The sequence below is a fragment of the Muntiacus reevesi genome, chromosome 7, assembly GCF_963930625.1.
Source record: "Muntiacus reevesi chromosome 7, mMunRee1.1, whole genome shotgun sequence".
Taxonomy (NCBI): Eukaryota; Metazoa; Chordata; class Mammalia; order Artiodactyla; family Cervidae; genus Muntiacus; species Muntiacus reevesi.
The window spans coordinates 38,393,132-38,416,876 of NC_089255.1; the positions used below are offsets into that span (position 1 = coordinate 38,393,132).

Consider the following 23,745-nt stretch of genomic DNA (forward strand, 5'->3'; position numbering starts at 1 on the left):
CTATTAAGCATCAGAATTATTATTAATGGCGCAATATACTTTTGGCTTTATTCATTAACTTTTACATTATTTACTTAAAAAAAGAATATGTAGATATTCTTAGGAAAACAATGAAGTCATTACTTTAAAATAAAAAAGCATATATTATTAATATAAAGGCAGGAGATGATTGGGGCTAAATGATCTCTCATCTCAATCCTTAGGTCAGTAGTTGACACTCTTTAAGAAACAAAAAGCCCAACTTGATTTGTCTCAGGGCAGGCAGTACAAAGCTGCTAAAGTAAAAATAAAATGCCTGCCAATATTACTGATAACCAATCCATGTAAGAGCTGATGTATATTTTCATAAAAATTAAAGATTCTAAGAAATATTTGGTTAATATAATTCCATATTTTGAGAGAAGGAAAGACATGGTGGATTATACAATAATTATTGGTGGAATATGCTTTTCAAAACAAAATTGGAATGGTACACGGTCCATTTCCTAACAGATTCAGCCAGTATTTTCCATAAAGTCGGAAGAACTCCAACAACTAAATCAGAGAGTCTTGCAAGGCAATATTTGCTTGAATTTAGTCAACTGTACTTGGATTTTTATTTTAAATAAGCAGATAATTCTGTTTCATTGCAGTAGTGGATGAAATTCTGAATGCATATGTTCCAAAATTAAATTTTCCATTTTGAATAGAAATTGAAAAATAATGAAGAGCTCTACAATATAAAATTAAATTTCAGTTCAAATGTCTTACAAATTTTAATAACTAGAAAATAGGAAAATGCTGATAAAACAAAATTATGGCTTGGAGAACATAAGTTAGCATGATGTTTGTTAAGAAAAACAAGTGAAAATGTTCTATCAAAGTTAAAAGAAATAAAATTTATATATAATAGCTTGTAAAACTGAAGGGAAAAGTCAAGTAATAAATCATGAGGACACCTTCCTACTAGATGTTTAATGTAATAATTTTTCATCTTTAATTCCCCTTTCATTCACCTATCTATACGCAATAACAATCATAGTTACCAATCTCTTAGAGCAAAGACATTCATGGGCTTATGCCTCCTGCATTTAAGGAGTATAGAGCTCCACATATGAAGGTTAAAGTGTTTAGAAAGTTTGACACCAAAGATAAGGATAAATAATGAAGACAGAGAATATTTTCAAAGCTGCATCATATTAACACATGACCAAGGAAGTGCATTGTTTGGCATTTTGATTTTTCTGAAGTTGAGGGTTGTTTTTTTTTTAAGATTATATGGCAAAAAATAAACAGGACTGGACAGGAGTCAGAAGATCCGGCTCAAGTATACTCTCATTTGCAAGTTGCACACTGCTTAATCTCCTAGAAAATTTCAGGGGGTTTAAAGTATTAATATCAAGTAAAACTTGTCAAATGCTACTTAAGCTGAAAGGTCCTTGCTATGTATTCATGTAATTTAGTACCTACTATTCTTTTTGTTTGAACTTCCCTGGTGGTTCAGCGGTAAAGAACCTGCCTGCCAATACAGGAGATGCAGGAGAGTCAGGTTTGATTCCTGGGTCGGGAAGATCCCAAGGAAAAGGAAATGGCAACCCACTCCAGTATTCTTCCTTCTTCTTTAGGTATAATAATAAGTATAGCTTAAAATAGTAACTTACCTTAAAAATACTCAAGTAGGTAATATAGTAAGAGCAGAAAAGAAGTATCAAGGCAGACACAAAATTTTAAGATTGACATAGGAATTTTAACTAAATGAAAATAAGTTTATTTTTTTTAATTTTTAAAAAATAATTTTAAAAGGATGTCTTTCAATACTGCTTATTTGTATTCCTTTTGTTTCTTAAATACATTGACTTCAAAAACTAGTAGTTATAGAAAACTGAGGGTACTGCTCTCAGGATTGAAATTTAGAAAACTAAACAACATTAAGAACCAGAATTTTAAAATGTAGTAGGGACCCAGAAACTTTAGCTTATGTAATTTCTAAAATAAAACATAACAACAACTAAAAACCCCACTTGTATGCACAACATAACTCTAATGTAGGGCAAGCACCGACAGATTGCAATTTTTCTCTGGGATCTTTTAAATCAGCACAGATACCTGATTTAGTGTCATTTTCTTTTCTGTTCATTCTACTGGGACTCAGGTCAAGCAATATGAACTTGCATGTCAACCTATGACCTTTCTGTGATGAAGAATAGATTGGATTGTCCCCTCTTGAGTGTGAGATAATGAAAGGCTTGTCTGGGGAAATCTTTGGCAGTGATCCCCATTGTCCCAAGGCTGATAGCTGGAGTTGATAGGTAGTTCTAAAAAAAAAAAAATGTGCAGACATGTATAAGGAAAACCTAAGCAACAAGAATAGACTTTTTAGTTTCAAAGAGACCGTAGTTGAAATATGACTAATTGCCTATCATGATTTTCATTCCTATTATTTTCTATAACAGTAATTCTTTTCTGTAAATCTCAGATTCTTCCCTACCTTTTTATTCAAGGTAATAACTGTGTAATTTATGACTTCTCTACAAACAAAACTTCTTACATATTTCCCTAAGCTCTCTAGGTTAAAAGCGTGAATTAGAACTGCAATAGCTTTCTCTATGAATGGCATACAAATCGTTTCACTTGAAAGGAAATTATCATTTGTTATTAAAATTCTTTCTGATAATTTTAATAGAAAAATTATTTCTCTAGTAGCCTATGTCTTAAAATTGGATATTTTTAGAAGTTTAAAATATTAAAAAATTAATAATTACTTTTTGCCAGTAAATACAATTTATTGGTGAGTAAAATTCAGACCAGCATAGCCAAAGTCGGCAGTGTTGTCAAAGACCTCAGGAGTGCAGAGCTCGCCACTTGTCCAAAGGGCCACGGTTGGGGACATATTTGACTCCGCAACCATCGGGAATGAGGTGCTTCTTAGCCACTTTGTCTTCAAATTCATCAGCATTAAACTTGGTAAAGCCCCATTTCTTGGAGATGTGAATCTTCTGGCGTCCTGGGAACTTGAACTTGGCCCTGCGTAAAGCTTCAATCACATGTTCCTTGTTCTGAAGCTTGGTGCGGATGGACATGATGACTTGCCCAATGTGGACTCGGGCCACCGTACCCTGGGGCTTTCCAAAGGCACCTCGCATACCTGTCTGAAGCCTGTCAGCCCCAGCACAGGACAACATCTTGTTGATGCGGATGACATGGAATGGATGGAGTCGCACTCGGATGTGAAAGCCATCTTTGCCACAACTTTTCACCATGTACTTGTTGGCACAAATTCGGGCGGCCTCCAGGGCTTCAGAAGAGAGCTGCTCATATTCATCAGACACCATGTGGCCACAGAGTGGGAACTCATCCACTTTGGCCTTCTTCCGACCCAGGTCAAAGATGCGGATCTTGGCATCGGGGACACCTCGACAGAAGCGAGACTTTGGGTAAGGCTTATTCTTGCAGTACCGGTAACAACGGGCAGGGCGGCGGCCCATGGCAACAGGAAGAATCTCTGAGGCGGTTAGTAGTGAAAGAGGCGCTCGCGCTCACGCCTGCGCATGCGCTATATGTATATTGCCCATCTAGGTGCGGGAACCATAGAGGACTTGAAGACTCTCTTTCACGACATCCCCACCATAGATGCAGATAAACTCTACGCATGCGTGTGGGAGATTTGAAAACGGAGCAGGACTTAGAAGCTACTGAATATATTGACATGCGGGCATCCTGGTGAAGCAGTGGACCTTCCAGCAGCGGCCCCATAAGGCTATTTCCTTCCACCTGTTCATCTTGAGCCTAGAATGTTTGCCATAAAGTTTGTCATAGGTATAAAAGATGTACTTTCCCAGAATTTGAATGAGGAAGGGCTCTCTACCTAGTAAACATACCTTGTGTCTGGTTTGTTCAAATAATGCCAGAGCTCACATCCCCATCAGCGATTATAGATCAATTGCTATTTCTCGGAGTATGTGCTCACCTTCATGGATAAAGTGGTTTCTTGTTATAAGCTCCCTGATGAGCCTTAGGAGAGATGAAAATAGAGGGGAGAAAGAGACAGAGGAAAGTTATCTGTTGTACATGTTGCTTGATAATTGCGCTAGAAACATGAGTTTGGCTTTATTTATTTGACCATGTGGAATGATTTTATTGTCAAAATGTCATCCATAATATTGGAATACCAACTAAACTTTTAAACTTTAAGGCTGTTTGTATTTTCAAATGTTGCTGCTTCTGGGAACTGTATAAAAAGTAACTGTTGGGAATTCCTCCGTGGTCCAGTTGTTAGGACTTGGTACTTTCACTGTCGGGTCTATGTTCTGTCCCTGGTTAGGGAGTTAAGATCCCACAAGCCAGGAGGCGAGGCCACAAACAAACAAAAAAAGCGTAACTGTTTATGCTTTGTTAATGTTTTACACCTTACTGAGAATGAGCTTCATAATTTGTTTTCTTCTATTATTAGATTTTATAAAAAGTAATATGATCAGGATCAGAGTGTTGGGAAAGAGGGAAATGAAAGGGAGAGAATTTACAAATAGTCAGTTAGTTCAGTTGCTCCGTCGTGTCTGACTCCTTGAGACCCCACGGACTGCAGCACATCAGGCCTCCCTGTCCATCACCAACTCCCTGAGTTTACTCAAATTCATGTCCATTGAGTTGGTGATGCCATCCAACCATCTCATCTTCTGTCATCCCCTTCTTCTCCTGCCTTCAATCTTTCCCACCATCAGGGTCTTTTCCAGTGAGTCAGTCCAGTAGGAGCAGTGGTGGAGATAGGGAGGTGGGGAGGGGGGGCAGCTTTCATTTCACAAGGGCCATTTTAACAAGTTAGTGATCCTACTCTTCTGTTTGAGAACAGAGTAGCTTTACACAGATTTTATCACTTGATATTTACAATATAGTCAATAGAGTGGGGGCTTCCCAAACGGATCAGTAGTAGAGTCAGCTTGCCAGTGCAGGAGTCGCAGGAGATGCAGATTCCATCCCTGGGTTGGGAAGATCCCCTTAAGGACGAAATGGCAACTCACTCCATTATTATTGCCTGAAAAATCCAGTAGACCAAGGGGCCTGACGGGTCACAGTCCATGGGGTTGCAAAGAGATGGACACAACTGAGCAATAGAGCACACACGTACAATAGACTGTAAGGGGCCAAAAAAATGGATGCAGGGAAGTCAGGAAGGAAGGCTTTTCAACACTGAAGAAAATAAGTGAATTTAACTTGAATATGTTTGTAATATCTTTCACTTTAAAAACATATTTGTATCTTTTTTTGCTACTACATGCCCAGAATATATCATAGTTCGGGAAGAGATGAATATGTGAGGTCAAAGGAAGATACCCAGCTGCAGTTCATGTGCTATCACACACTCACCATCACCTGTCTAGGTCATGCTTTGTGGTTTCAAAACCCTAGAAATCTCTGACCAGCAGATGTGTGACTATCTGGGCTTGCTTACATAACCCTCTTTCCTTAATCCAAAAGGTGACCAATCACCATTTGCCTGGGACTATACCAGTTTTGAAGCCCTGCATCCCCCCAGACCCCTCAATCCAAGGCAAAATGAGGGAGTTGATCACCCTACCACATTTAAGCATGAGCCCCCTTACAGTTGTAGGCTGGAGTCAGAGGGTGGGAAGTGAAGGGGAGAGCCAGACTGGGGTTCTCTGTTTAGACTCTTTTCATCTTAGTCCTACAGATATTAGAGGGGAGCCTGTGGAAAATGTCTGAGCTACACTATTCTACTTAAATGTTAAAAGCGTTCCCCTCAATCAGTTCCAAAGTTTTGAGTGTTCTTCTGTCTCCCAACTCCTGGTACCCAAAATGTGCTTCATGCTAAGCAAATATTGCAACAAAGTTTAAAACTTATCTGCTTTGAAATAACCTGAAATACAGTGAAGAAGAAATACATGGGAAATAATTTAGACCTCATTTATAAAATGTATTACTTTGGTAATTGCAATAAAAGTTTAGCAAAGGAGACATAGTGTCATATAAAATAGAGATGTCTTAAGGAATAATTAGAATATATGAAAGTGAAGTAAGGAATACGGTGAGAAAGGGGCATGGCAACTGCATAAGACTGATTAGATCTAGGAGAACAAGAAATCCGATTAGGTCATTGGTTTTGCTCCCTATTTTTGACAAATTGTGTGATCCATAGTGCAGTTTTCGAATTAGTACCCAGCACTTCTGAGGGACAGCTGTGTTGGTCAATGCTTAACAACCTGCCCCTTGGGGAGTGGGGTGAGGGGCCCCCAACTTTTAGTGCTTGTTGATATCTCTAGTGTAGATACTTCATTATCATTTCAGCGGCCACTGTGATATTAATGAACGTGAAATGGCAAGAGACACACGGTAAGCTCTTGTGTGTCGGTGGTTAGCTGGGTCTAGCACGCTACCATTGTGCTGTGCATACCCAAGAAAAATAGAAAAAACAAATTTGACTAAAGCTAATAATCATGTTAGAATAATGCATTTTGGCATGGGTAGGGAGAGATCCTTTTCTTGGAGCCCTTAAAAAGCAGGCAGGGAAACATGTTTAGACAGTGATTCAGGCTGTGAAGTCTTTCCTCCATGGTTTCACACTCCTGTTCCATAATTCCCATAGAAGAAATCTGCACTATTTTGTACTTACTGATTATGTATTATTCATTAAGGCAGCCTTTATGTACTTGAATTAGCACTGTGTAGTATTAAAAATACAATCAAATTCCCAGTATCCTCTGCCTTCATGCAAAGCCTGGAAAAGAACAGTTTTATGTATCAATTCAGTGCAGTACTTCCTTTCCTTCTTTGATTTCACAGTTCAAACATTTCACAAAGAGCTAAACCTGATTTTGTTCTCAAAGAAGAATATGCACTGGAGTCTAATGTATTGACTGACGTGCACCCTGGATGCCTTTTCCTGCTGCTGGGACCGCCTGCATTGTTGATCACTGAGTCATTAAGTAGCGTTCCATCACTTGGTGTTTGACAATATACTGTGATTCAGAGAGCATGTTCCCACTTGGGCTCTCAATGAAGTGTGAAGCCTCCACTGATGATGAGCAGCCATTTTCATCTGTGTTTTTTAGTAACTTCACCATGGGAGCTGTAATCTCAATATTTTTGAGAGCCTAGATGAGCAACTTGACTACATTTTCCTGGAGGTGAGTAGTGAATGTAAAAGAGTCATGGTTATGCTGGCCTTTTCTTCAAAGTGAACCAATTTTGTCTATTGTCATGGCTAAGGGGTGGTCCCGCTTAGCCGGTGTCTCACGCACCTGATTCACAATGGTCTTCTTTATCTATTTGAGAAATATACATTCTCTGAATAGAAGCACAGTCCTTTTAACTGTTTAGTCCCAGGGGCCTAGTGAATTTTCTTTTTTGACTGATATTTTATACATTTTGATTATTCTCCTTTTGGGAATCTGTTTTTTATTTTGGATCTAGGAACTGAATATATACTTAACCTTTATGTTTTTGTGGTATAGGATGAATTCTTCTCCAATGAATGATTTTTTTTTACATTGCTCCATAAAACTGGGGAAAAAATATATGAGGAATAAATCAGGAAGAAGTAATGCATAAATATACTCATTAGAATTTGATTTTAATTTGTAAGCTTTACTTGTTCATGTTTCATCCTTGTACAGAATTTATAATCCATTAATCAGTTTTATATGGTAATTAGTTAATGTGTAGTTTTATACACAAAGATATAATTTATAATATATAATCATCATAATGTTATAGAAAAGCATAAAAATAAAAATGCTATACTAAAAATGGGACTTTGCTTGTGGCTCAGCTGGTAAAGAATCCGCCTGCAATACAAGAGACCAGGGTTCAATCCCTGGGTTGGAAAGATCCTCTGGAGAAGGGAAAGTCTACCCACTCCAGTATTCTGGCCTGGAGAATTCCATGGACTGTATAGTCCATGGGAGAACAAAGAGTCTGACACAACTGAGCAACTTTCACTTTCTCTTTCATACTAAAGATTAATTGACTCAACATAAATAATCTACTTATACATTTAAAAGTCCTTCTCTTTTAATGCTACCAAACCAAAACTTGGATCTGCTTTCTGGTGTGTAGTAATGCTAGTCTATTGACTCCATGTTGTGTGAAGCAAAGTACAGTGTTGTAAGGTGCCATACAAGGAGTCTAGGACTGGTGATAGTCAAAAATTCCAAACTCCCTGGTGGATTTTAGCTCAAATGCTCCTTACATTTTCAGGGCAAAGTGAGGCAGGGGAGTCCCTGGGTACAGTGATCAACTCTTACACAATTCACTGATTGGTTGTTGGTAGCAGGGAGGGGTGCCATAAGGCTTAACTTTATCAATCCTTGGACTTCAGTGGGCCTGGGGGCCCTGTGTTCCTGTTCATCAAGTAGTTAATTTCTTTCATTTGGTGAGGAGCTTGGCCTCTGTAAAACAACTCAGGAAATGTGCATTAGACACTATTGTCTGTGTACTTCAGAGAGAAGTTAAAGCAGAGGATGTGGGGGAGGGGTCTGTCCTGGGATTGCCTCATAGCGTCCTGCTCATTAAAGGGTTTAGTTCAGCCTGAAATTTTCAGAAACACAGATCTAGGGTCAGGGTGCTGTGTATGAAGCTTGTCCTCTCACATATTTAGTGCATGGACTTTCTCTCCTTTAGATCCAAGTCTTCGTTCATTTATTTTAAAAGGCAAAATGCTGGGAGGAATGTTATTTTATCCCTGATGCCCAAGTTTCTTGCCAATAGTATTAATATGAAGTTTTATGTGGTTTACTAGGTTTACAGATTTGCTTGAAGCAAATGTTTAGTTAAATATTAAGATTACATAATGACATATCATGATGCCCAATTGTATTTCAAGTTGAAGGAATCTTTATCCTCTGAACAGAACATTTTCTTTATGAAAGCGAACAAGCATCCTTAGCATTAAATGTAAGCATTCTTTAATTACAAAATAAGTATTCCAATTGATAAAGTACTGACTTTGGAAGGCTTTTTAAAAAGCTTTGCCTCACCTGTCAAACATTTTTTAATCCATTCATATTTTGGTTTTTTCCCCAGGGCAGCAAACATTAAGAAGTAGATGAGAGATAAATTGCCATGCTAATTGGTATACATGGTAAACAAATACCTGCTTAATCCCTATATAAAGAATTTAGCCCTGCCCAATTTTCTGTATTTTCTTGAGTTTCAAAATCACTGCAGATGGTGACTGCAGCCATGACATTAAAAGACACTTGCTCCTTGGAAGAAAAGCTATGACCAACCTAGACAGCATATTAAAAAACAGAGACATTACTTTGCCAATAAAGGTCCGTCTAGTTGAAGCTATTGTTTTTCCAGTAGTCATGTATACATGTGAAAGTTGGGCTATAAAGAAAGCTGAGTGCTGAAGAATTGATACTTTTGAACTGTGGTGTTAGAGAAGACTCTTGAGAGTCCCTTGGACTGCAAGGAGATCCAACTAGTCAGTTCTAAAGGAAATCAGTCCTGAATTGTCATTGGAAGGACTGATGCTGAAGCTGAAACTACAATACTTTGGCCACCTCATGCAAAGAACTGAATCATTTGAAAAGACTTTGATACTGGAAAAGATTGAAGGCAGGAGAAGGAGATGACAGAGGATGAGGTTGTTGGATAGCATCACCAACTCGATGGACATGAGTTTGAGCAAGCTCCAGGAGTTGGTGATGGACAGGGAAGCCTGGCATGTTGCAGTCCATGGGGTTGCAAAGAGTTGACCATGACTGAGCAACTGAGCTGAACTGAACTGAAAGCTTTGGGGCTTCCCTTGTGGCTCAGCTGGTAAACAGTCTGCCTGCAATGCAGGAGACCTGGGTTCAATTTATGTGTTGGGAAGATCCCCTGGAGAAGGGAAAGGTTACCCACTCCAGTATTTTGGCCTGGAGAATTCCATGGACTGTATAGTTCATGGAGTCACAAAGAGTCAAACACAACTGAGCGATTTTCACTTCACAAAGTTTCTGGGAGGTAATTTCTAGTGTCTTTTTTTGCCTAAGGACTTTGGTCATATTGGCTGGTCTGACAATGTGATTTAGAGTGAGGGCTGACCATGCCAGAAAGACCAGTAATGTGACGTCGGTATCAGGTATCTTAGAGACTTACAGCAACCTTTAGCAATCAATCATTCAATCATGGCTGTATAATGGATCTCTATAAAAACTCTGCAGCTTGGGCAAATTTTCTGGTTGGCAGTGTTGTTCTTGCTCAGTCACTAAGTCCTGTCTACCTCACTGAGACCCCATGAACTGCAGCATGCCCAGGCTTCCCATTCTTCACTATCTTCCAGAGTCTGCTCAAACTTATGTCCGTTGAGTTGGTGATGTCATCCAACCATCTCATCCTTTGATGCTCCCTTCTCCTCCTGCCTTCAATCTTTCCCAGCATAAGTGTCTTTTCCAGTGAGTCAGTTCTTCGCATCAGGTGACTGAAGTATTGGAGCTTCAGCTTCAGCATCAATCCTTTCAATGAATGCTAAGGGTTGATTTCCTTTAGGATTGACTGTTTTGATCTCCTTGTTGTCCAAGGGACTCTCAAAGAGTCTTCTCCAGCTCCACAGTTCAAAAGCATCAATTCTTCAGTGCTCAACCTTCTTTATGGTTCAACTCTCACATCTATATGTGACTACTGGAAAAACCATAGCTTTGACTATATGCACATTTGTCAGCAAAGTGATGTTTTTTCTGCTTTTTAATACGCTGTCTAGGTTTGTCATAGCTTTTCTTCCAAGGAGCAACTGCCTTTTAATTTCATAGCTGCAGTCACCATCTTCAGTGATTTTGGAGCTCAAGAAAATAAAATCTGCCATTGTTTACATTTTTTCCCCATCTATTTGCCATGAAGCAATGGAACCAGATGCCATGATCTTAGTTTGTTTGATGTGGAGTTTTAAGCCAGCTTTTTTCACTGTCCTCTTTCACCTTCATCAAGAGACTCTTTAGTTCATCTTCATTTTCTGCCATTAGGGTGATATCATCTGCATATCTGTGGTTGATATTTCCCCTGGCAATCTTGATTCCAACTTGTGATTTATCTGTATTTTGCATATAAATTAAATAAACAGGGTGACGATATACAGCCTTGACATACTGCTTTCCCAAGTTTGAACCATTCTATTGTTCCATGTCCTGTTCTAGCTTTTGCTTCTTGACCTGCATACAGGTTTCACAGGAGACATGTAAGGTGGTACGGTATTCCTATCTCTTGAAGAATTTTCATAGGTTGTTGTGATCCACACAGTCAAATGGAGAAGAAAATGGCAATCCACTCCAGTGCTCTTTCCTGGAAAATCCTATGGACAGAGGAGCCTGGCAGGCTACAGTCCATGGGATAGCAAGAGTCAGACATGACTTAGTGACTAAATCACCATACAGTCAAAGGATTTAGTGTAGTCAATAAAACAGAAGTAGATGTTTTTTCTGGAATTTCCTTGCTTTTTCTATTATCCAGCGGATGTTGGCAATTTGATCTCTGGTTCCTCTGCCTTTTCTGAATCCAGCTTGTACATCTGGAAATTATGGATTCACATACTATTGAAACCTCAGTTCAGTTCAGTTCAGTTGCTCAGTTATGTCCGACTCTTCGGGACCCCATGGACCCCAGCATGCCAGGCCTCCCTGTTCATCACCAATTCCCGGAGTTTACTCAAACTCATGTCCATTGAGTTGGTGATGCCATTCAACCAACTCATCCTCTTTTGTCTGCTTCTCCTCCTGCCTTCAATCTTTCCCAGCATCAGGGTCTTCTCAAATGAGTCAGTTCTTTGCATCAGGTGGCCAAAATTTTGGAGCTTCAGCTTCAAAATTAGTCCTTCCAATGAACACTCAGAGCTGATCTCCATTAGGATGGACTACTTGGTTCTCCTTGCAGTCTAGGGTACTCTCAAGAGTCTTCTCCAACACCACAGCTCAAAAGCATCAATTCTTCAGTGCTCAGCTTTCTTTATAGTCCAATTCTCACATGCATACGTGACTACTGGAAAAACCATAACCTTGACTAGATGTTGAAACTTAGCTTGAAGGATTTGGAGCATTACTTTGCTAGCATATGAAATGAGTATACTTGTATAGTAATTTGAGCATTCTTTGGCATTGCTTTTCTTTGGGGTTGGAATGACCTTTTCTAGTCCTGTGGCCATTGCTGAGTTTTCCAAATTTGCTGGCATATTGAGCACAACACTTTAACAGCATCATCTTTTAGTATTTGAAATAGCTCATCTGTAATTCCATCACCTCCACTAGCTTTGTTCATAGTAATAATTCCTAAGGTTAATTTGACTTTACACTCCAGGATATCTGGATCTGGGTGAGGACCACATCATTGTGGTTATTATGGGTCATTAAGATCTTTTTTGTATAGTTTTCTGTATGTTTTTGCCACCTCTTCTTAATCTCTTCTGCTTTGGTTAGGTCCTTGCTGTTTCTGTCCCAAATCAATGTTAGAAGAGTAATGCATCTTGATTCAATGGGGAGAGGGCAATGGATGCTCCCTTGGTTGATTATAGTCTGTCTCCTTTCCCAGCAACAAACTCTAACTGTGAGCATAATCACCTTCAGTCAGTTTTGTGAATTCTTATAGTGAACAATCAAATCAGATGATATTTTTGGAAATCTCCCAAACTTGAAGGTTGTGTCAAAAGTGAGGAAAGTCTTGGGGACTGTGAGTTCTCACTTTGTTGACTCTAAAGCTCTGGGATTTCTGTTCCTCACTCCTAGAAATCTAAAAATCCATTTGTAAATAAATGGTGGGGCATTGAAACACAGAGGAGAATGAATGTCTGGTTTATAGTATCTAGTAGAGTTAAAATATAATAGGCTTAAGAAGTCATAGTATTTTCTGCTTAAAAGTATAATACATATTTATTGAAGAATTAGCATATAATTCATGGCAAATATATAAAGATAAACAAGATTTGGGCGTGTTTTCTTGCAATAATTTTATATGTACCATTCTTATATCCTGTTTTTTCTTTTCTTAAGCTGTTTCTGTAAGGATGCTTTTTACATTCTTGTAATAATGGCAAAATACATTTTATAATGTGCTTAGTTATATATCTTTATATAGATATATTTACTTTCTAGGTGTCCACTTCATTATGCTAGTCATATATTCAAGAGCTAAAACCACAGAATTGTATAAAAGACAGCTTCAGCTTATTTACTGTGATAACTTGAGGTCAACATCCAGGAGCTAATTAGGCCTAAATACAGGCTCACTGCTTCTGATAAAATAATCTTTAGAATGAGTCTTCTTATCAGTCAGTTAAGTAGCAAAACAGAGATTAGCTACAAATACTGCTAGTGACCAGCATAGGAAAAGTGATGGTGCAGGCAAAAACACAAATGAAAATGAGCAAAATAAATCTGTGACATGCCTGCCAGTTTTTGGTATAAGTCTTGATTTCAAAGAAATAAGAATTTGTAACTCTCTACTGGACAGTGGGAGGATTTGTAAAATACTGACTCAATCTGAGATAGCTGTTTCTTATTTCTTTCAGATTATGTAAAATACTATTTTTAAATAGTTCTAAAGGCAATTTAAAGGCATTCAGGAGCAGAGCATATCCTAAAGCTTTATTTTCTCACCATCTTATTTGAAAGCCACCTTATATCCTTTACTGAATGAGGTAGACTAACTATTTGTGCATGTATTTTATTAATAAAAATGTGTCTTAACAAATTCATTTGAATAGGTCATTTTAGCAAAATTAAATTATATTACCAGGTTGTTTTTGGAAATTTAGTAAGTTTTAAAGTTTTTAAAGTTCATTTGTTAAGTTCACAGTAATACCACAACATAACTCATGTATATATTAATAAGTTGAGTAAAGCTGAACTCAGGGGTGACATATATCTCTTTATAAAAATATCTTCCCATACATTACTTCTCCAAAATAATTATCTTGCAAGGCATGGAAAGGCAAGTTAACCTGATTTTCAAAGTGAATAATTGATACACAAATAGATGGGGAAATAGTGGAAACAGTGGCTGACTTTATTTTTCTGGGCTCCAAAATCATTGCAGGTGGTAAATGCAGCCATGACACTGAAAGATGCTTATTCCTGGAAGGACAGTTATGACCAACCTAGATAGCATATTAAAAAGCAGACCCATTACTTTGTCAACAAAGGTCCATCTAGTCAAGGCTATGGTTTTTCCAGTGGTCATGTATGGATGTGAGTTGGACTGTGAAGAGAGCTGAGCGCCAAAGAATTGATGCTTTTGAACTGTGGTGTTGGAGAAGACTGTTGAGAGTCCCTGGGACTGCAAGGAGATCCAGCCAGTTCATCCTAAAGGAGATCAGTCCTGGGTGTTCACTGGAAGGACTGATGTTGAAGCTGAAACTCCAGTACTTTGGCTACCTCATGTGAAGAACTGACTCACTGAAAAAGATCCTGATGCTGGGAAAGATTGAGAGCAGGAGGAGAAAGGGATGACAAAGGATGAAATAATTGGATGGCATCACTGACTCAATGGACTTGGATTTGGGTGGACTCCAGGGGTTGGTGATAGACAGGGAGGCCTGGTGTGCTGCGGTTCATGGGGTCACAAAGAGTCGGACATGACTGAGCGACTGGAGTGAAGTGAAGTGAATTGATACTCAGAAACATAATACTTACCAAAAAATGAGATTTGGTAAGTGGTAGATTTTGAAGAAAACTCAACTCATTTGTGAACACTTTTTCTAAATTTTTTTCTTCCTCAAAATTTGCCATTGGAAGTCAGCAACACTGGAGCAGTCGATTCACTTAACATCTGAAAGTTAAGCTGGCTCTAGGATGAATTGTAAATCAATAATGAGGCCCTTTCAGGGCCTGTTGGATCTGAAACTGATACAATTCTGAGGGTCCTCTTTAAGAAAAAAGATGCAAATTATTAATAGAAAATTGAAGACAAAGCAAATATTGATTTTAGAATGAGAAAATAAATTGCAAATTATAACTAGCTATTAAACAAAACTTCAAACATACACATTTCAAAAATAATATATTTTCATTAATTGCCTGATCCACCTTTAAAAGCTTTCTTCCTTATATTTTCTGGCTGCATACTCTTTGGTCTTTTCTCTATTGACCATTGTTTTCTAATATTTTTATGAATAACAAAAACTCAATTCAGTCTCCTTATGTAGGATTGTTGAAATTTGCACTGATAAAATGCAAAAGTTTTTTTCAACATCATAACTAACATCACTAGTGCTATGTATATCTTTAAAATTGTTGTCAAATTGAGGGAAGTCTTTCTTTCACATTCACATATGAACTGTCATATATTTAAGAACGTCAGTTTTCCTTGGGCCATGATTGGCTGCAAAATTTAGTGGAAAATTCCTGTGAACCAATGTACAGTCGGTATCTTCCTTGCAATGTGGTGTTGGGAAGATATGAAGATAACTTCTACTAATTTCATCTGTACTCATAAGAGCTGATTGTGTGCATCTGCTTCCAACTTGGAGCTCAGTGATATGCTGGTAGGTTGATTGGCTGTGATGGAAGTATTTATACCACTAGCAAAAACTAGAAATCAACTTCTTTATGTTTTGTTTTCCAGAAAGTCAGTTATTACATGTGTACCAACACACCATTGTTAATATATTCTCTCAAGTCTTCACTGAGATCAGCACTCCATGTCAGGTCAGTTGGAAACTCAAATCTTTTGGTAATAAGGTAAAATAATTTATTATTCTCTATTAATTGCATTTGGGAACAAGTGTCTATTTATAACTTCAGTTAAAATTTTTATTTAATTAAATAAAGCTGTTGATGGGATCTGAGATTCATTTTGGCAATAATTTGTTTCTTGATTACAGAAAGCTTTCTATGATATTGTTTATCTCTATTCCAGTATCCTTATAGTCCATATGTTTTTGCTGTTTTTTCTGTTATTTAATAAGCAAAAGCAATGCCAAATGAGGAATCTATGGTTTTCACTTGTGCCAAGTGATATGTCCCAAAATGTTCTTTCCAGATTGCAATTAAAATAGTATATTTTCAATTGTGTCAAAATAGTTCATGTTCAACTCTGTCAGTTATTTAAATAAACGCCTCTTTGACCATGTGTTTTTGAATCACAATGCTAGACAAGTCAGCATACAGAATAATCAGAATACTCTTAGAAGCAATTTCAACACCAGAACAACTAGCAGCTACTAATCTATATGTTGATATGACTGCCAACTACATAAATGTGCCTACTAAGCCCATACTAAATCCATCCTTTAATAACTTCCTTCTTGCCAGAACCCCAGATTACAAAAGCCATTTCAGTGCTGTCTGACGTCAGGCTGAGTGTGAAGGAAAAGAAGTGGGAGTGCAGAATAGACTGCAATTTTTATAAAAACAATGTGTGAACACATTACTAGGGCCCATCCTAGAGCCTTGGAAGGGACCTGTGTAGATGAAGGTGCTTGGATCTGAAGCTTCATTAGTTCTATTAGAGGTCATTTCATTTCTAAGTAAATGTACTATTTTCTCTTTCTTAATATTCTTTTTCATTTTTACCTCCCTAAGTGGAAACACTAAGAAGACACTTAGAAGAGAGCAAAGGAGTAAAACTGCAGGGTTTTTTAATGTGGTAACAAATGCATAAGTAATGAGAAAAACCTGGTTGCAGTGGACTCCATTTTTAAAAGTTTATGCTTCAAGATATCTTCATGAAAGTGATAAGATTGCCTATAGAATAGGAGAAAGTGCTTTTAATGTATATCTATCCAAACTGGTTAACATATTCTGGCTAATTTTATGTAAGATTCAACTATGGGGTTCTCTCAAAATAAATTTTTAGTGACTTAAACCAAATCATAGCATAAATGGAATGTATCAAAGTATACATTGGACCAATTCTAACAATTGTTTTTAAGCAAATTGAAATAATTCATGAGATGTACAGAGTGTCCTCATTAATAACATATTGCAGTAGGGGGGCTAGCCTGGCTACTTTGCCTCTCCTTTCTGCTTTGATATTTTTAATACGAATAAAATAACATATGTTTAACAAAGGGAAAAATTATTTTGAAAAACTTTATGATACAGATTTTGTTCAGGCTCAACTCCTCCTAGAAATAAATGTTAATATTAAAATGTGGATAGAATGAAATCTAAAATTAATGCTTTGGAGTATAAAATATTAAAATATTAAGGAAATAAGTGATTAATGATCTACTTAGGATAAATGTGCAATAATACTCTTAAGCAAATTACTGATTTACTAATTCTTACTAATTTTGAAAAAAAATTCAACCAAGTGTTTCAGGACACAATTTTTCTTTCATAGAACATCATTATTAGAAGATATAATTCTTGGTATTCTAGATGTTGTAGCATTTAGATTTTGTACAAATTATTTATGTCACTGATGTAATTAACTGGCATTTACTTATTATAAAACAATTATAAAATGGTTAACAGTTAATTATTGTAAAACAGGTGAATAGCATAAATATTTGAAGTTGAAATATATAAGACGTAAATATTATAGCACAACTTTCATCCTTCTCATTGATCCTGGGTTGCAGTCTAAACTTATCTTTACTGTGTGATGGATAGCTTCACCCTCCCAGGAAACAGAAAGAATTTCACTGTCTGGCACATTGAGATCCACACATTCTTTTGTAATTATAACAGTGGCGGTACCTACTGGTACCTACTCAATCAGTAAGTGCAGTGAATCAGATTCTCTCTCTTGAGTGCAGCTGCATAATCTGTCAGCCTCAAGCTTGTTAAATCTCAGTGCTTGGGATGACATTTCTTTATTTCTTAACAAAGTCTCTGATTTTAATTAAGGTTTAAACTAAGATATAAAGTAAGATAAAACCTAGGTTGTGAATGAATTGCATGCTTTTTGCCTAATTTAGTTAGCCATAGTTAGAATAGTTTTGAAATGTTTTGAAAGAGTTGAAGGCCAATGTTACAAAATTAATATTGTAGATACTTTCTCACAACAGAAGTATCCTTGTAACATCTCTGTTTACAAATACATTTATTAAAATTTTAGCTGACTTTGAATCAAGTTAAAATTAGTAGTTTTTTGTATAGAATTAAAATGATCCAGTCAATTAATCAACAGAGATCTGCTGAGTGCCAGATGCTCAGTTCTTCTCTAGTCTGTGCCAGATATGTGGGAAACATTAGAAGAATAGATGTGGGGAAATCTAATTTGGAAGATAAGAACTTCATAGGAACATGACAGATAACTAAAAACTCAAATCACATGTAGTAAAATAGCATGTCCTTTTGGTACATGTTGGTACATGGTACCATGTAGTTGGTACAATGCAGTATGCACAATTAGAGCTATAAAATTCAATGAAAGCAATAGTTCCCAGGAAATTTGACTTTGCAGGCCAATGGGGCTTGATTACAGAACTTCCACGATGGTTGGATGGCATCACTGACTCTATAAACATGTTTGAGCAAGCTCCAGTAGTTGATGATGGACAAGGAAGCCTAGCATGCTGCAGTCCTTGGGAATGCAAAGAGTTGGACATGACTGAGCTACTGAACTGAAGTGAACTGAATAGTTCCGAAGATTGAAGTGAAGTCACTCAGTCATGTCCAGCTCTTTGCGACCCCATGGACTGTAGCATACCAGGCTCCTCGATCCATGGGATTTTCCAGGCAAAAGTACTGGAGTGGGTTGCCATTTCCCTCTCCAGGGGATCTTCCTAACCCAGGAATCAAACCTGGATCTCCTGCATTGTAGGCAGACGCTTTACCATCTGAGCTACCAGGGAAGTTAAGATTAGGTAATGAAAAATCTTATGGAAGAGTTTCCCATCTCGAACCCAAATGAGCCCTCTTTTGTTTATTCAAAGATGACATTTCTGAGTAGTTATCTGACAGGTAACTTATTTTTAAAGTTTCTGTATTTGCAGAGTCTCCCTTCCTCTTTTCTTTCTCTACCATTGGCAGTACCCTACAACCTGCTAGAATGAATGACACCATTTTTTTTTTGATAGAAGTACTTAGACAAAAGTCTTGATATAATCACTACTGAGGCACAAAAATTAGACTTGCAACACAGTTAATAATGAACAGTTGTTGAGGCATACACATATACTCATTTTTATCCATTTAGTTTTTGGAAGCTCAGGTTGGGGACCTTCAACAATGTCTACCTCTGATAGGAAGAAAAGTGGGAATCAGCTTTTCTTGTAGTTTACTTGCTTCTAGAGAGCAAATATATGTTTTTTATGAGTCTTTTCTATAGTTTCTGGAACTACCTTAGCTAGATAAATATTACTTCCTTTGTTTGACAGGCATGAAGGTCTGCAGTCCATGCTAATATTTTTTCATTTCAGCACATCACCTCTTGATGGAGTACTTCTACTTCTTGCCCTTGGTTCTGCCTACCATAACTTATGCCTTCAAGAAGTTTGGCATTATGCTCAACTTAAGTCTTTCTGAGGGGGAATAGCTTGGATAAATAGCACACTAAATTATTATTTTTTGTTATTTTGTCACAGAACTGTACAATTAACAATGCATGGTGATTTTGATTATCTTTATTAGCAACTACTAAATATATCCTATGTACCCTATCAAGCATAGAAGAAATGACTTGTGTTTTGTTTGAGACTAACAAGATTCTCTACATATCATTTAGGCTCATGTCACTCAGATTAGGTGAAAGGGGTAAGAGAACAAGTTTGCCTTAACTTAGTGCTGGACAATTAAGGAATTTACCAGTAAGACTTAAAACCAAATCAGGAGAAAATGCAGTCTCAACCTTGTTAGTAGGATAAATTTTTCTGACTGCGGCAATTCAGTTGGGCATTTAGGAAAAAGGAGAGGAACACAAGGCTTGCAATAGGGAAGTGGCAAAAGAAATATATCAGAGCTGAGTTCTCAGGTAAATAAGAAAGTAGTCTCAAGAGGACAATTACAGAGTGAAAGAGACCTTAATCCAGACAAAGGAGGGCGCTATGTAAAATCAAGACTAACATTCTGGGCCGAGGAACTTGCTTAAGAACTGTGATATAGTGTGAGTTCAAAATATATTTGATTTTTTAAAATAATACTGCTCTTAAAAATTGCTTTTCAATTAATATATTTTTTATTTAAAATAAGTACAGAATAGGCAAAACTAGGCCATCAGTTGAGAAGTTAGGTTACTGGTTACCCGTTCATGTTAATGGTTACACTTGACAGGGGAAGAGAGGAACTCAGTGATAGAGTTAAGGGCACTTCTGGGGGCTGGTCATAATGTTCTATTTTCTTGAGCTGGTTGTGCTTACAGGGGTGTTCTCAGATGGTACAAACTCATTTTTATATTTACTAGATGTGTACTTTTTACGTGAATACTATACTTCTATAAACAGGGTTTTTTGTTTGTTTTTAAGTAAAAAATTGCTAGATTTAAAAGGAAAGCCGTGTCTGTATTGCATCCACCTTAAGTGGCTGGTTTTGTAGGGTGCTCTCAAGCCCAGGAAAATGAGCCAGGGCAGCAAGATGGTTTCTGCCTCCCTTCTCCCTAGCCCACGTCTATACTTCATGCACCAATGTCAGCCTGGACACTAATATGGAGAAGGCATCATCAGTCTGTGCTGGAGGTGAGAAATTACAATAATGACTTTGATGCTTCTCCACTCAGGGGACTAAGATAGGGTATCCTCAAATATTGGGTCATTTTTCTCAAAGTAGACCTGGCTAACAGTGTGTATTTGTAACCCCAGAGGACCAGAAAGTGACTGCATTTTGCTTCCGGGTTGTTGCAGTTGTGGCTATTGTTTTTCACCGTGGACACCTTGAGCAGCTACATTCTGTAACCAGATCTTACTTTTGTTAGTGCTCCACCCTCCCTTTGTTCTCCCCCAAGCCCCCCACCCACCATCTCCCCCCCAGCTCTTGTCCTTTATACTGTAGTGAAGCTGTCATGGACCCTGTCTTCTACATGTTATATCCAGAGTAAAGTCTTTATGTTCTATTGAATTCTTCATTCAAGTCAGATGGATATGGTTCGAGAATTCATGTGTCAACTTGCCTGGGGCACAAAGTGCCAAGATATTTGGTCAAGATTATTCTGGGTGCATCTGTAAGTATGCTTTTGGATGAGATTAACATTTGAATCAATAGACTGAGTAAGCAGGACTGCCCTTCCTAGTGTGTGTGACCCTTCCCCAATCACCTGAAGGCCTGAATAGAATAAAAGGTGGAACCTCCCAGGAATAGAAAGAAAGGAACTCCTCCTTCCTGGTTGGGTGAGCTGGAACACCAGTCTTTCCCTGCCTGCAGAATAGACCTGAAACATCGGCTCTTCTGGTGTCTCCTGGTTGACAGCTTTCAGACTGAAACTTACACTGTCAGTTCTGCTGCTTCTCAGATCTTCATACTCAGACCAGAACTACACCATTAGCTGTCCTGGGTCTCCAGCTTGCCAACTTTAGATCTTGGGACTTCTCAGCTTGTGTGTGTGTGTGTGTGTGTGTGTGTGTGTGTGTGTGTGTGTGTGTGTGTGTGTGTGTGTGTGATGTAGAGGGACAAGGTTATGATAACTAAAAATAGGCAGAACAAAATCAAAATATTATTCTAGCCAGCCAGATTGTATTAACTAATATTGATGTTTCTTATCCACAATATCTAATTAAAACATTTGGTTTAGGAATAAAAACAATATACTTAATAGAGGAAAAATTTCCCCCTCACAGGTTCACAAGTGTCAAATGTATGTATTTTATTTCAGCCAAGTTTAGATATCCATACACAGAATTTTAAGAAAAATGTTTTTCTCCAATGGACATGCTAGAGAAAGAGGAAGAATGTGGTGTCTCTGGATAACAGCAGAGGGGTGATAGGTCATCCCTATTAAAGAACAGTAGAATAACAGGTGGAGTGGCATATTTGAGAAAGTTTCTTTTTTAGTTAGAACCAAGAGCAGGGTCAAGAACGGACTCTGCAGGTTTTTTAGACCTCACTATCAGGCAGAATGAGACTTTTTCTTTGAGGTGATAGTTATCTATTTCTGATAAAGTCAAGTACTTCCACCCTGGAGTGGAAAGTATTTATTCTGTCATTCAGCTGTTGTAGAGTGAGAATGACTACAAAGAGTTCTTGTTCAGGGGAAAGAGAACTCAATTTAAAAACTTAACTTACGTGCTAAAGCTTCAGATACTGAACCTGGAGAACTAAAATGAAAAAAAGAAAAAATGAAAAGGTAGGAAAGGCACCTATTTGAGCTGTTATATAATAGGAATGTTTACCCTGACTTTTTAATTTAGGGCTTATTTTGCACAGAGATGGTGTTCAGTTCTGTTCAGTCACTCAGCCATATCCAACACTTTGCAACCCCATGGACTACAGAATTTCAGCTTCCCTGTCCGTCACCAATTCCTGGAACTTGCTCAAACTCATGTCCATTGTATCAGTGATGCCATCCAAACATCTTATACTCTGTTGTCCTCTTCTCCTCCTGCCTTTAATCTTTCCCAGCATCAGGGTTTTTTCCAGTGAGTCAGTTCTTCGCATCAGGTGGCCAAAATATTGGAGCTTCAGTTTCAGCATCAGTCCTTCCAATGAATATTCAGGACTGATTTCCCTTAGGATGGACTGATTGGATCTCCTTGCAGCCCAAGGGACTCTCAAGAGTGTTCTCCAGCAGCACAGTTCAAAAGCATCAGTTCTTCGGCACTCATCTTTCTTTATAGTCCAGCTCTCACATCCATACATGGCTAGTGGAAAAACCATAGCTTTGACTAGAAGGACCTTTGTCAGCAAAGTAATGTCTCTGCTTTTTAATATGCTGTCTAGAATGGTCATAACTTTTCTTTCAAGGAGCAAGCATCCTTTAATTTCATGGCTGCAGTCACAAAAGTCAAAAAAATAAAGTATGTCTCTGTTTCCATGATTTCCCCATCTATTTGCCATGAAGTGATGGGACTGGATGCCCTGATCTTAGTTTTCTGAATATTGCACTTTAAACCAACTTTTTCACTCTCATCTTTCACTTTCATCAAAAGGTTCTTTAGTTCTTATTCACTTTCTGCCATAAAGATGCTGTCATCTGCATATCTGAGGTTATTGATGTTTCTCCCAGCAATCTTAATTCCAGCTTGGATTCATCCAGCCCTGCATTTCACATGATGTACTCTGTATATAAGTTAAATAAGCAGGGTGACAATATATAGCCTTGACGTACTCCTTTCCCAATTTGGAACCAGTCTATTTTTCCACATCTGGTTCTAACTGTTGCTTCTTGACCTGTGTACAAATTTCTCAGGAATCAGGTAAGGTGATCTGCTATTCTCATATCTTGAAGAATTTTCCACAGTTTGTTGTGACCCACAGAGTCACAGACTTTGGCACAGTCAATAAGGCAGAAGTAGATGTTTTTTCTGGGACTCTCTTGCTTTTTTGATGCTCCAACAGATGTTTCTGGTTCCTCTGACTTTTCTAAAACTAGCTTGAACATCTGGAAGTTCATGGTTCATGTACTGTTGAAGACTGGCTTGGAGAAATTTGGAGCATTACTTTGCTAGCGTGAGATGAGTGCAATTATGCGGTAGTTTGAGCATTCTTTGGCATTGCCATTCTTTGGGATTGGAATGAAAACTGACATTTTCCAGTTCTGTGACCAATGCTAAGTTTTCCAAATTTGCTGGCATATTGAGTGCAGCACTTTCACAGCATCATCTTCTAGGATTTGAAATAACTCAACTGGAATTCCATTAGCTCCACTAGATTTGTTTATAGTGAATCTTCCTAAGGCCCACTTGACTTCACATTCCAGGATGTCTGGCTCTAGGTCAGTGATCACACCGTCATGGTTATCTGGGTC

At 37.9% G+C, this 23,745-nt stretch overlaps 1 protein-coding gene and 1 pseudogene across 2 annotated transcripts; one reads left to right on the plus strand and one right to left on the minus strand.

Moving 5' to 3' along the window:
* The window catches only part of LOC136171891 (craniofacial development protein 2 pseudogene), a 201,587-nt pseudogene that overhangs the window by 157,325 nt on the left and 20,517 nt on the right, over positions 1-23,745 (plus strand).
* Positions 2,820-3,465, minus strand: RPL10L (ribosomal protein L10 like). 2 transcript variants are annotated; one of them, XM_065940943.1, is made up of 2 exons: positions 3,356-3,465; positions 2,820-3,274 (listed from the first exon to the last, which is right to left on the minus strand). In XM_065940943.1, the coding sequence occupies exons 1-2, from the start codon at positions 3,462-3,464 to the stop codon at positions 2,820-2,822; spliced, it is 564 nt and encodes a 187-aa protein (XP_065797015.1). In that variant the 5' UTR covers position 3,465. The 2 variants fall into 2 exon arrangements, with proteins under 2 accessions (XP_065797015.1, XP_065797014.1); XM_065940942.1 differs by having other exon boundaries at positions 2,820-3,465.